We start from the raw sequence: 14,590 nt of genomic DNA on the forward strand, positions 1-14,590 counted from the left end.
CTTTTCCGAATTAGCAGCTTTCGGAAAAAGAAAACCCCATTAGCTTATGTTAGTGCTCGATGTTAGAAAAGAAACTTATACTGTACTTTCAAGTGTCATTTCTGTCAAGAGTACGCTGTTAAACACGAAGTCTCGTTTTCCATTGAAATTACTTTATCTCTCAAGCTTGGGAAAATCTGGACGGTTTCGTCTAGTACTTTTTTCTCATTTTGTAAAATTTGTTTTTGCTGACATGAAATATAAATGTAAGGGTTAGTCAATCGCGAACCTCGAGAGATCTCAGAAAAACTCCGCAAAGGAGGAGATTTTCACTGGAAAGGTGGCAGCTGTGACTGCTGCACGTAATCGTTACCCACATGGTGGGAGGAACTGAGATACGAACTGGTCGGGATTAAAGTGTCATTCACCTGCAGCTGCACGTAAATAATGTGTGCGTAAGGTGCAATTGGCATTGTACATACAGTAGCTTTATGATTAGCAAATGATTACAATTATATTATAGAATGAGCGTGAACATGCAGAAAGATACCGAAAAACAATCATTTCCCCGGTAAAAAAAAAAAACAAAAAAAAAACTGCCTTTTCCATAACGGTCAGTATCCAACGGTCAGTAAAGCCCAATATACATACCCAGTGGCAACACAAAGAAGAAGGGCAACCAGCACAGAATGAACACTCCGACCACAATGGCCAGGGTCTTAGCAGCTTTCTTTTCCCTTGAAAATTTGAGAAGACGCACAGACAGTGAGCTACGGAAAGGGTGGCACTTGCTTTTGGAGCTGTTCGCCGCCGCCTCTTCCAGTACGCTCCTACAGTGGATTCGAAGGACCACTTCTATTGACTTGTTGCGCTCTTTTTTCACCCCTGCTTCCAGACTTTTAGTAGTCCTCCTGGCTACAATGTAAATTCTGAAATACATGGCTAGGATCACCATTAAAGGGAGATAGAAAGAGAATAAAGATGAAAAGAGCGCATAGCCAGGTTCTTCAGTAATTCTGCATATGCTTTCGTCCAGGGGCGGGGGTTCCTTCCATCCTAAAAGAGGACCGATTGAGATTACCATGGAGGACACCCACACAACAATAAGAATCACGACGGCTTTCCTCTCGGTCATAATAGTTGGATATTTCAGGGAATATTTTACTCCAATGTACCTGTCAATTGATATTACGCACAAACTCATAATAGATGCAGTGCAGCAAAGAACATCAACAGCAGCCCAGATGTTGCAAAATATCCTTCCAAAGACCCAAAATCCCAAAACCTCTAAAGAGGCAGAAAAGGGAAGGACTATAGTGCTTAGGAGCAAGTCTGCAATCGCGAGGTTTATGATGAAGTAGTTTGTCACAGTCTGTAAATGTCTGTTGCAGACCACTGACAGTATCACCAAAATGTTCCCGACTATCGCGAACAAAATGAAGACTGCTAGGAAAATTCCCACGCCAATCGCCTGAGAGTTCAGGATGAGCTTCGTAGAATTGTTGCTACTGCAGTTTGCCAAAGGCTGATCGAAAGGGAGCTGAGTAGCCGTGACTCGTGAAAAGTTTCCATTGAAGCTCTTGTTAATCAAATCAGAAAAAGTCATCTTTGAAAATCCATACACGAGAAGGGAAACGAAAATCACTCGTTAGTTCAAACGCGCAAACAGCATTCACTCACTTTTTGGAAAAAGAGGAATTCATCTTTGAAAATGATGCTCGGTTGTCGGGGTTGATGCACGTCTTTTACGGCGCCCGTCGGCTTGCGAGTACCAGCATCTTCTGTGCAAACATATTGCAATTTGAAGAGCCACAGTTTAGAATCACAAAACTGCAGTGTAATGCAACTTGGATTTAAAATTCCCATGTTTTAAAACTGTATTCAAGTTTAAACGTCATTTTTCGAAGAGGTCCTTTCCAGTGTTTTTGAATCCTGTACTTCTTCTTATCTATAAGATGAAGCAGTTATCATTTGGCTCATGTGGACACATTTCTCTTTTTCTTGCTGATCCGCTGTAGACAACAACTGTGAAAAATCTCAATTCCAGATCGGCGAGCCTGTGCAAAGTCGTGCACCGTGTCTCAAGCCTCCTCCTCCTCCTCCCATCCAGCTGCTCGAGCGCTCCGCACGTCACTGGGGTCCTGCACCTCCTGGCAACGCCGCAAGAGGACAGCGCAACCTTTAAAGATACTCAAGAGTTCTTTCCAGGACTTAAACGAGCCACTAAGTTCATTTCTGTGTTATTTTTGAGCAGGTAGCAAACAAGGGAAAACATAAGAAAACAAACAAAGCGGTATACTATAACCTTTCAATAAGTGTCCTGTCGGAGGTCGTTTTTTGATTAATTAATACTCAACCTGGAGACGGTTTCCAATTTTCATCAGCGGCAGAAAGTAAATGAGCAACTTCAGCACTATTCCGTGAAACACTAATTGAAACAAAAAATAATAGCATACAGACAAAAAAAGAGATTGTACACAGTGTTTTAATTACTGTATATACCGAGAACACAGAACATTAAACGAAGTTACAGACAGATGATATAAACTGCTCAGGAAATGAATGGAACACTTTGGAAACACATCAGATCTCAATGGGAAAAAATCATGCTGGATATCTATACTGATACGGACTGGGGTAATGTATTAGGAACGAAAGGATGCCACATTGTTTGATGGAAATGAAAATTATCAACCTGCAGAGGGCTGAATTCAAAGACACCCTCAAAATCAAAGTGAAAAATGATGTGGCAGGCTAGTCCATTATGCCAAAATTTCATTGCAACAACTCAGAATCATACTCAGTAGTTTGCTTGGCCCCCACATGCTTGTATACATGCCAAACAACGTCATAGGGGGGCATGCTCCTAATGAGACAACGGATGGTTTCCTGGGGATCTTCTCCCAGATATGGACCTGGGCATCACTGAGCTCCTGGACAGTATGAGGTGCAACCTGGCGACATCGGATGGACCAAAACATAATGTCCTAGAGGTGTTCTATTGGATTTAGGTCAGTCAATGGCATCAATTCCTTCATCCTCCAGGAACTGTCTGCATACTCTCACCACATGAGGCCGGTCATCGTCAGTGCACCCGGAGGAACCCAGGACCCACTGCACCAATATAGGGTCTGACAATGGGTCCAAGGATTTCATCCCGATACCTAATGGCAGTCAAGGTGCCATTCTCTAGCCTGTAGAGGTTTGTGTGTCCCTCCATGGAAATGCCTCCCCAGACCATCACTGACCCACCACCAAAATGGTCATGATGAACAATGTTACAGTCAGCATAACGTTCTCTATGGCTTCTCCAGACCCTTTCACGTCTGTCACATGTGCTCAGAGTGGTTCCTCATAGAACAATTGCTTGACAAAGCTCTATTTCATTCTGGGAGGGGTACTCTGCATATAAAGTTGTTTCTTTGTGTTTTGAAAAGGGTACTGATATGTAGGGAAAAAAACTGAGATCTTGAATGTATGGCAGTCTATAGCAGGACACTAACAGATTAAAAAAAAACTGGACTTAGCCTCTGTGACTGTATGCATCAAGAGTCCTTTTAAATTCAAGAGCTAAAGGTATTTCACAAATCTATTACCATCATGGTTATTTACTGTATGGAGTCTGTTACAGATCTCAATAAATGGCAGGTCTTTCTGGCACCTTCATGTGAATGGGTCATTTGGGAACCAAAATGTTTCCCCAGTGGCATCGCTCTGAAGAACTACTCTGGCACCATTATTTTTAAGAGTATACCATAAACATTTTAGAGTAAAGCCAAATGAGCTTAGCTAACTATCTGGTTTCTTCCTGTTTGCCAAACGTCTTAGATTCTTCTGTGAGAAAAAAAATATTTAACACACCCCAGTGATCTCCTCAGTAAACAGCTAATGTAATAGTAATGCTACGTTTTGATTCCCTGTTGGTCACTGGATAATCTAACATGCATTTTAAGTGATCAGAATCATACAGTACATTTACATTAATGTACTACATCATCACAGTTCTTTTTATTAATAAAAATCTCTGCCAATATTATTATAATTTATTTTACAAATAATGTCATTTATAATTTTTTGGTTTTTACCTTGTTTCACATTACATAAAGGTTTTTGCTCTTTTTGTTTAGGTAAGAGGGAGAAAACTAAGGCCAGATATTAAGCAATTATGAATGAAGATGCAAATGAAGAGGAATACATGTTAAGCTGCATAAACATGTTAGCATCATCATGTTCAGAATTTCCATTTTCTTGACCTTTATTAAAAACAATTCTGAATTTTCTAGCTCTGCAACCTCCAACACAGATTTGCTAGTTTGCTGAGCTCATCCCTACAGTCCTAGAAGCAAAGCACAAGAAATCTGGCAGCCTCCAAACATGTACAATGCAATTTCTTAATAGGTTCCCAATTTGTTATTTGGTAACGTCTCAGATAACATTCCGGTAACAGATAAAAAAAACTTTCTATTTTAGGATTATGGTAATATTACTGAGTAACGTTCTGGTAACCTAGATGTAGCCTTCAGATAACGCTAAATTGTTTGATGGGTCAACTTTCCATTTTCTTGTAGCTTCTGTAAACCTAATCTGAAAGGTGTATCTCTTATCTTGATTTCGTGTAAATTCCAAATACAATGTACAGTATATTTAATGTTTGCATTATTGTTTATTCAATACTTATGTTATACTGAAACAGTAGATCTTTGAAGATATTTTAAGACTTTATACAACCACCTGAAATTAGCAGGTCAAAATATGTATCTTATATTTGTGCTTGCCAGAATGTTTTATAGTTATAGGCAGGTGCTGTGGTTAAAACTTTGGACTTCAGATCCCGATGTGGTGGGTTCAAATCCTCCTGCTGATACCGTGTGACCACACACATCAATTCGCCTGCCTGTGCCTCAGTAAAAACTAAAAGTTTCAGCCTAAGAATAATGAGACCTGGTACAGTTAAGGCTCATTCAACTCAATGTATTCAAAAGAACATCACATGCACAAGAGTTTAGTCATGCCTACATTATTTCTTAGTTTTAGATAGATAGATAGATAGATAGATAGATAGATAGATAGATAGATAGATAGATAGATAGATAGATACTTTATTAATCCCAAGGTGAAATTCACATAATCCAGCAGCAGTATACTGATACAAAAAACAATATTAAATTAAATAGTAATAAAAATGCATGTAAAAGCAGACAATAACTTTGAATAATGTTAGCATTTACTCCCCCGGGTGGAATTGAAGAGTCGCATAGTGTGGGGGAGGAACGATCTCCTCAGTCTGTCAGTGGAGCAAGACAGTGACAGGAGTCTGTCACTAAAGCTACTCCTCTTCCTGGAGATGATACTGTTCAGTCGATGCAGTGGATTCTTCATGATTGACAGGAGTTTGCTTAATGCCCATTGCTCTGCCACAGATGTTAAACTGTCCAACTTTACCCCTACCTGCCTGCCTGCCTTCTTAACAAGTTTGTCCAGAAGTGCGACATCCTTCATCTTTATACTGCCTTCCCAGCACACCACCACGTAGAAGAGGGCACTCGCCACAACCGTCTGGTAGAACATCTGCAGCATCTTATTGCAGATGTTGAAGGATGCCAACCTTCTAAGAAAGTATAGTCGGCTCTGACCTTTCTTACACAGGGCATCAGTATTGGCAGTCCAGTCCAATTTGTCATCTAGCTGCACTCCCAGATATTAATAGTTTTTTATACTTTACTGATGTCAAGTAAGAAGTATTAACAGACTATAACAGAGGAAAAAATACTTCTGGAATCCTGATATACAGATTACCGACTACCAAAACTGTTTAAATCCTGAGAAAGTCACAGTTCATCTGAGAAACCTCTTATAAATTGCAGTGCTCACCTACAATATGGCATAATGAAACACTCTGGAGCTGTCGTCTGCACTTGCCGTGCTGCATACAAAATCATGGTGCTCACATTCTAGAGCTCCGTCCTAATGTGTTTATGTGAGATGTGTCTCTCAGATTTAGTTTTTAAGAAAGTGACATTCTCATTCTTAATTCACAGATCGCACTCCTTGTTAATAAGTTATACCTTTGCAACCTGTTTTGTCTTTCAACAATAATACAGAAGCACCTATTTTATAAATAATTTTATGTTGCACTATTTTTATGTTCTTTCTATTATTTAATGTGTTCCATTAATTTTAAAATATACAATTGCAGAAGGTTGGGTAATGTGTACTGAAAGTGCACACATTATACAAGATGTACCAAACAAGGGAAGGCACATTAACCAGCATTTTTTTTAAACTCTTAAACTGCTAAAACAGTTATGTTTATTTTAAAAATCTAGTAAAACTGAAATTTTAGTTTTCATTTAATTGATAAATTTCAGCAAAGTGATTTTTAAATGATTGTTATTGCATGCCTGCGGTTGGCTGGCGCCCTGCCCAGGGTTTGTTTCCTACCTTGCGCCCTGTGTTGGCTGGGATTGGCTCCAGTAGACCCCTGTAACCCTGTGTTAGGATATAGCAGGTTGGATAATGGATGGATGTTATTGCATGCTGTATTAAGTTTTGCAAGTTACAGTCATCATAATCACATAAAAATGGGTGTCATTTTTATCGGGATGTGGACATTATATTAAAAAAAAACAAAGTCTCACTTTTAGTGAATTTCTCTTGTGGTTACTCCATACTGATGAGAATTTATAAAATAATTTCACAAACAAAAATGCAACTTTTCTGTATTTAAAGTAAGTAACAGAAATTCTTAAAGCCACTATATCAGAGACCTTCTACTATGTGCATTCTATTTTTCCTTTATCAGATAAAGTAAATTGAAACATTTGTATCAAACATTAATCACTGAGGATGTAACTGTAGCCAATGTAGAAAAGTAAGAAATCAGACGCAAAGCAGAGAACATTGAAATAGTGTGCAATAAAATGTAAAGATTTTAGATGAGGTCATAGCTTTACTGTGTGTACACAGTTTGTTTGACACAGGACATTACCAAAAATATTACACTGGGGTTATTAGTAAGTGGTCAGCTCCAACAGTATGGTGGGTAGCACGGCCACCTCATGGATCATAGGTTTGAATCCTGCACCTACATTTCTGTACCTGCTCACTGTCTAGATGGAGTTTCTCTCTGTGTTTGCAGGGTTTTCCTTTGAATATTCTGGTTTGACACTGTACTGTACTGTAATATGTCAGCTTCATGCTTTAAACATTAATTGTGATTCTAAATATAAAACAACTGAATTATAAAAGAAACAGACAGAAAATGAATTTTGTATCTTTGAGTAAATGGTGAATATTGCAGATTCATTAAAATTAATTAAATTGTATTTAAATTCGAGTACATGACCCTATTTCAGAGAGCTGGATAAAAATGTACAATTCATCTGTCAACCCATACACTGAGGTGACTAGAATGATTTATTTGTCTTTAGAACATTTCTTACCATACAACATAACACATTTTAATATACTGATAAACATCCGTCCACCCATCTAGCATGGAAACATGAATGTGGCGTACCTCCATATTGCAGTCAATGACCAATCAAAAAATTAATTCTATTAATAGAAATGCTGTACAGTAAAAAAAAGTCTCCAGAATAAATTTTATGCTTTTCTATTTCATTCTGTTTGACTCCCATCTACACATGCTGACCACACACAATAATTAAAAATGAGAGCCTAAAATGATATGCAGAAAATAGTGCTGTTGAATGACATCTCCAAAAAATTATTGTTTACTTGCATTGGTACAGAGAATTCAGGCTTGCACAACAGAGAATCACCTAAATAAAAGTCTAGTGATCTGATCGGCTATACTGATGAAAGAGCACAAAACACAATGCATTCCCATTCCATGCAGTTAGATCTTTTATTACATTACAGTAGATTCGTTACTCTGTGTTATTCATCAACTACTTCTAATGACTGAGTTCACGTTTCTTAGCAAAACAAGTAGCACTAGGGTGTTGTACCGTGTTAGCCATTATGAATGTAGCAAAAAGTCAAGCAAAATTATACTTTTTAATTGGCTAACTAGAAAGATTACAATATGCAAGCTTTCGAGGCAACTCAGGCCTCTTCTTCAGGCAAGATGTAATACAGAAACTGGAGTTCCCTGTGTTTATATACACACTAGGAAAAAAAACAACAGTGGAAAACCTTTAAGTGAGACATCTTAAATGTAAAAAAAATTAATAGACCTCTTCAGCCTATGATTCATTTAGCAAGAGAGGTGAACAATGTATAGTCAAGATCTTTCGATAAGATAACTGTCCAACAAAGTCTTTGAAATTTCTGATGAGTTTTTCAAAACAATTTGGATCTGTAGTCAGGTTGTCTGTGTCAGTAAGAGAGATGCAAACAATCCTCATATCTGGCCATAAAACCATTGTCTCTATTTAAACCATACTGTAATGTGTTAAAAAAAGACTTTGTTGGACAGTTATCTTATCCAACGATCTTGACTATACATTGTTCTTCTCTCTTGCTAAATGAATCTTAGCCTGAAGAGGTCTATTAATTTTTTACATTTAAGATATCTCACTTAAAGGTTTTCCAGTGTTTTGATGCATGCTCAATAATCCAGGTAAGGAAATTCTAGAAAGTTGATTATGTTTATCTGGACATAGTTTTTTTTCCAATACTTTTCATCACTCATCCAAGTGACTTCCTCATTCTCAGTTGACTGCAGATTTCTCCAACCTTATAAACAGTACCTTGGCCTAATGACCGAACTAGCACCATTGACTAACAATGGGCGGTGTGATCAGTGATATGCAAATTGTCCATTGATCAATGGTATTGAGTACCATTCACAGAGAGTTGGGGAATGGCTGCAATCACAGCATTGCAAGATGATGAAAGATGTTCTTCTGCTAAACCTACGCATATGGATCAGTATTTAAGTTTTGACTCTCACCATCCGCTAGAGTACAAAATAAGTGTTATCAGGACTCTACAACACAGAGCAAACACCATACCCACAGACGCAGTGGCCAGGGAAGCAGGAGAACATTATATCAAAAAGGCCTTGAGTAAATGTGGTTATCCCAGCTGGACTTTTGTTAAAGCAGGGAAGACACCTAAAAAATGCTCTAAGCAATCCAGGAGAGAGGAAGGACAACTGCTACCCATGCAAAAACCTTTGGTGGTCCCTTATGTGTCAGGAGTATTGGAAAAGCTGAGATGCATTTTTTCAAAACACCAGGTCTCAGTGGCTTTCAAACTCCAAAACATGATACGGTGAAAATTGGTTCACCCAAAGGATCTGGTGCTCCAGCACCGACAGAGTAATATAGTTTACGCAGTTAAGTGCCAGGAGGATTGCTGTGAATTATACATTGGGGAAACCAAACAACCGCTAGCAAAGCAGATGGCACAACACTGAAGAGCTACCTCATCAGGCCAGGACTCCACAGTCTATTTACATGAAAGAGGCCATTTACATGAAAAAGGAATGACCATCTCTGAACCGACGAGTTGACCTAAGGGTACATCTTTCACCCTCTTACAATGTGGTGATTGCAGCCATTCCCCAAGTCTCTGTGAATGGTACTCATGACCATTGGTCAATGGACAATTTGTATATCATTGACCACACAGTCCATTGTTAGTGAATGGTGCTAGTTCTGTCATTAGGCCAAGGTACTGTTTATAAGGTTGGAGAAACCTGCAGTCAACTGAGACTGAGGAAGTCACTTGGATGAGTGATGAAACGTATCAGAAAAAACTATGTACAGATAAACAGAATCAACTTTCTAGAGTTTTCCAATGTTTTTATCTGTCCTAGTTTCTATATAAACACAGGGAACACCGGTTTCTGCGTTACATCTTGCCTTAAGAAGGGGCCTGAGTTGCCTTGAAAGCTTGCATATTGTAATCTTTTTAGTTAGCCAATAAAAGAGTTCATTTTGCTTGACTTCTCATTAGCAAAACAAGCAAATGTAAGCCCAAGTGATGTTGTTTATATGTTTTACAATTATATTGATTGCTTAGTTATCGATACTGTATATTGTTTATACATTTTTAACTATTGCTTATTTTTCCTTACCATTTAAATTATTATCATGTTCCATTGTCAAATCCACAGCTAAGTTACAATGTTACACTACACAGTGAATTTTTTGGTTATGGCATCTTGTGATACCATTTAAAGAAATTGAGAAATATTAAAATATATAAACTAATAACTATAATAAAAACACATGAGCATATATCCATGAAAACGTATATACAGTGTTTACAATCTGTAGGTTACATATGTAATAACTAGCAATGTTTGGGCAATATTGTGCAATGAAAAACAAGTACCAAGGAGAGTAAAAGGTTAGCTTATTAAAAAGAAGTAGTGGCTGTAATAGACTGTGGTAGGCAAAATGAGGTGTTTTTATGAAGGAAAGTCTGAATGCCTTGCGGGTAAAAACTGTTTCTAAATCTGGAAGTCTAAGGTCTCCACTGTTACAAAAAAAACAACAAAAGGTGAGATAGTTCATACTATTAAGGTAACATTATTCAAGTTTTTTTGAGTTTTATCCACTTATGACCAAAGAAGTTCACTTAACTCAGATTGTTCAGTTGTGAAGCAAGTTGTTAAATGCCTGGTTAGCACATATTTCCAAAACTGGACTAACGTAGAATGGTTTGTTTGTCTTACTGAATTTTCCATTCTTAGTAAAGTTAAGTATTTGATTAAGCAAGGACTTTTTTGATAATTGTTTGCTTAATTCAGAAAATCTAGTTAGGGTCGTTGACCTAAATATTTCTCTTAATATAAACTTAGTTGGGCGGCACGCTGGTGCAGTGGTAGTGCTGCTGCCTCGCAATTAGGAGACCTGGGTTCACTTCCTGGGTCCTCCCTGTGTAGAGTTTACATGTTCTCCCCATGTCTGTGTGGGTTTCCTCCCACAGTCCAAAGACATGCAGGTTAGGTGCATTGGCAATTATAAATTGTCCCTAGTGTGTGCTTGGTGAGTGTGTGTGCGCTCCTTGTGGTAGGCTGGCGTCCTGCCTGGGGTTTGTTTCCTGCCTTGCACCCTGTGTTGGCTGATATTGGCTCCAGCAGACCCTCATGACCCTGTAGTTAGGATATAGTGGATGGATAAACTTAGTTAAACAAGCTTTTAACAAATAATCACACTCCTGTACCATTTGTTGGTTGGGCAACAGGAATGTGAACATATATTGTTGGGGATAGGTAGAGTATATAATGATGCTGTAGGACTTATTAGGGACCCTTTTGACATACATGTCCTGTACTGGTGAGAGGGCAATCCTTTTGATGGCCTGGCCTGTCTTTACTGCTCGCTATAGGAACGTGATTCATGGCAGAGCAGTTCCCATACCAGATTCTGAAGCAACTGGTGAAAATATCAACAATAGTACATCTGAAGAAGTAACTAAAATGTCAGGAGGCATTCTGAATTTTCTCTGTCTTCTTGGAAGTTGTAAATATTGTTGCAGTTTCTTTACCAGATGGGTGGTGTTTTGTGTCCAGGTGAGTACTTCATGTACACACCAAGCCAATGTATAATGATACGCAATGCTCTCCTTTTTTCTCCCTTCCTCAATCATCTCTTTTTTATCTTGTGATGCTCAGAGACAAGTTGCTGTCCTTGCACCACACCCTGGTGATCAGACCTATGATTGTAGTCAAGTTAAGTTGGGGAGCATGCATCGGTACAGTACATTGCCGCACCCACTACACATCGAAACAGCTCGGGATCCCGGTTGGCAACCCCCCAGGCAGACACGTGGTCCAGTCCTACCCTCTGGAAATGACCCTCTATCTGCCGCAGCCAGGTGTTACTTGGGTGAACCGTTGGCCATTAGGGTCCCCAACAATGATGATCTAATGAGCCGGATCAACCTTTGGGGAAACGCGCCACATGGTCGTAGTGCCGTAACTGACACAATGCAGGCAATGTGCCTCATCTGGGACTCCATGAGCAACGGCTCATTCGACACAAAGGCAAACCAACGGTACCCAAGGATTTTCCAGACAAACACAGTACCGAAGGAGTCCAGTCTTCGTCTCAGGTCACTGGATAGCTTCAATGTCTCACAACCATATAGTAAGACAGGAAGCACCAGGACTCTAAAGACTTGGATCTTCTTCCTTTTGCATAGATAGCGCCACACACCCACACACCACACTATGATTGTAGTGTTGGCTGCAAATTTGATGTTTTCAATGGAGGCAACACAGTTGTGAGTGTAGAGGGTGTAGATTACAGAATTGAAGAAACAATATTCTTGAGTGTCAGTATTAATTAGAAATGTGCTGGAAATAAGAATCCCAGTTCCATCAGGCTGGGGTCTGTCTATAAGAAAGTCCAATTACTAATAGAGGGATCCAGGCCAAGGATTTTCAGTTTGTCAGTTTGCGCCCAGTTATATTCTTTTGAATGCTAAGTTATAGCTAATGAACATCATTCTAACATAATTGTTCTCTTTCTCAAAATGAGAGAAAGGGCCATGTGGATAGCCATAATAATACCATGACTATTCTCTTAGTACACCTCATAATGATTAGAAATCTCACTGTATATTTCTTTGAGCACGGAAATGTCTAAGTATCAGTTTAAGATGATGAAAAGATGAAAAGTAAACATTAATAAAATGCATATTTTAACACATTACATTAAAAATGATATAGTAAACGTGCTCATTGTCTGCAATTAGAAACAGATATTCTCACAAGTATCAACCAAGCATAATTAAAAAATCTATAAAGTTTTTTAAATATCTTTATATATAATACCCTACAGTGGCTGTCCTTTATTCTGTCCAGAATTTTAAATCACCAGTAGCTCACAAACTGTTTGTTGACCTAAAATTTTGTAGTCATATACTACGTGACGTCTACTATCCTCTTTCAGGGTTATGATTGACCTCCATGGTTATTCCTCTTTTTATTTTTATTTTATTTAATTATAGAATCAACTCTTGGCAATAGTCAGCATGGTGGCCGTGCAGCGCTTGTGTACAGGTGCCGTTCTCATCCCTACCGCCTTTGCCGTTACTTCCTCTATCGTAAATCATTCTTGAGGCAGATTGACAACTTAATCAGTTGACACTGACTTACCAGTTTTAACGTGAAAAGATGTCGACGAAAAAAGAGAAGAAGCGGGCCACTAGGGTGGAGGAAAGAAGAGCTGCTCAGGAAGCAGCAAGTGCATCAGCTTCTGAGCAAGCAAATGCTAAACGTACAGAGAAAGAGTATGAAAACTATGAATGCTCAAGTTAAGTGTATTAGCAGTGCGCCGTTACTGGTTATTTTATGATGCTTGTAAGTTTCCAGAAGGAAAATGGGGTGATATAGGATGTTTAAAAAAAGCAGTTGAAATATAGGTAATGTTATGTCAGTTTAAAGATGCCCTTACTTAGGTATTCTATCAAAAGCTTCAAGTGTAGTAGGACATGTAACAAAATTTGATTGACACAAGGGAAGGTGGGTATCTCATCCCATTAACTGGGAATTACACAGGAAAAAAGTCTGGATTGAGACTTAATACCACACAAAGATTGCATCACCAGATGCTGATCACTGGCAAACCTGAGTGGATGAGAAGGAGCCATAGCACCTTACCACTGTCTCCATATACTGTACATTGGTGGACCCTTTAACTACTCTGTAGGCAGGTATCAGGGATAATGAACTTGATGTGTGCTCCTACATGGAGCCGATGAGTAATGTAAAGAGAGGAGTAACATGTGCTCATCTCGGCTGGTACAAGACGGGCTGCTTTATTCTGGACCATTTGCAGTGGCTTCATAGCACATGCAGGTACTCCTGCCAGAAGCGAGTTTTATTAGTCCTGATGCAACTAGACCAAAGCCTGAACCAGATGTTGTGCTGCAGAAGTTGTGGTGCCTTGATCAGGTGCTGGTTGAGGAGATCGCCATCACAGAAGAACTGGAACAGACAGCAGAAAATAGTGGGGATTAGTACAGATTGCAAAACCCTGAAGAATATGATAATCCAATACAGTCTATTAGGAATACAACTGAAGTATAGTTACAAAAAACATATTAAAATAATGGGTTTTTAGCAGTTTTTAGAAAAATGTTCCATAGTATATGTCTGGCAAATTTCTATCAGTAAAGTATTCCAGATTTTAGGTGCATAACAGCAAAACGCTGCCTCACCACTACTTTTAAGACTGGCTCTTGGAATTATAAACAGACCTCCATTCAAAGATCTAAGGTTTTGACTTGGAATGCAGGGAACAGGAATTCCAAAATATAGGACAGGGTGAGATTATTTAAGGCTTTATAAACCATTAGCAGTATTTTAAAGTAAATTATGAATGACATGGGTAACCAATGTAACAATGCTAAAACTGGTAAGATGTGCTCAGTTTTTCTGTTTCTAGTTAAAATTCTGCCTGATTAGTGTCTTTCTTAGGTAGTCCTGTTAGGAGTGGAATAGAGTTAACTAAAAATAAAAGTGTTAATTCATTTTTCAGCGTCTTGTAAAGTTATAAGAGGTCTAACTTTTGCTATATTCTTTAAGTGATAATATGCAGATCTCATAATGTGGTTAATATGCAGTTTAAAGTTTAGGTCAGAGTCAATGATTACCCCTAAATTCTTTACCTCCACCTTCATT

General features: G+C 38.6%; 1 protein-coding gene across 1 annotated transcript in view; it reads right to left on the reverse strand.

Annotated features, from left to right (window-relative positions):
* Positions 1 to 2,132, reverse strand: part of adra1d (adrenoceptor alpha 1D) — a 58,422-nt gene extending 56,290 nt beyond the window's left edge. Inside the window, exon 1 of the mRNA XM_039751820.1 lies at positions 631 to 2,132. Coding sequence (XP_039607754.1) covers positions 631 to 1,585 — 955 coding nt within the window. The 5' untranslated portion in view covers positions 1,586 to 2,132. The remainder of the gene's footprint in view (positions 1 to 630) is intronic.
* Positions 2,133 to 14,590: the final 12,458 nt, after the last annotated feature.

Source organism: Polypterus senegalus, chromosome 4, assembly GCF_016835505.1.
Source record: "Polypterus senegalus isolate Bchr_013 chromosome 4, ASM1683550v1, whole genome shotgun sequence".
NCBI classification, from domain to species: Eukaryota; Metazoa; Chordata; class Cladistia; order Polypteriformes; family Polypteridae; genus Polypterus; species Polypterus senegalus.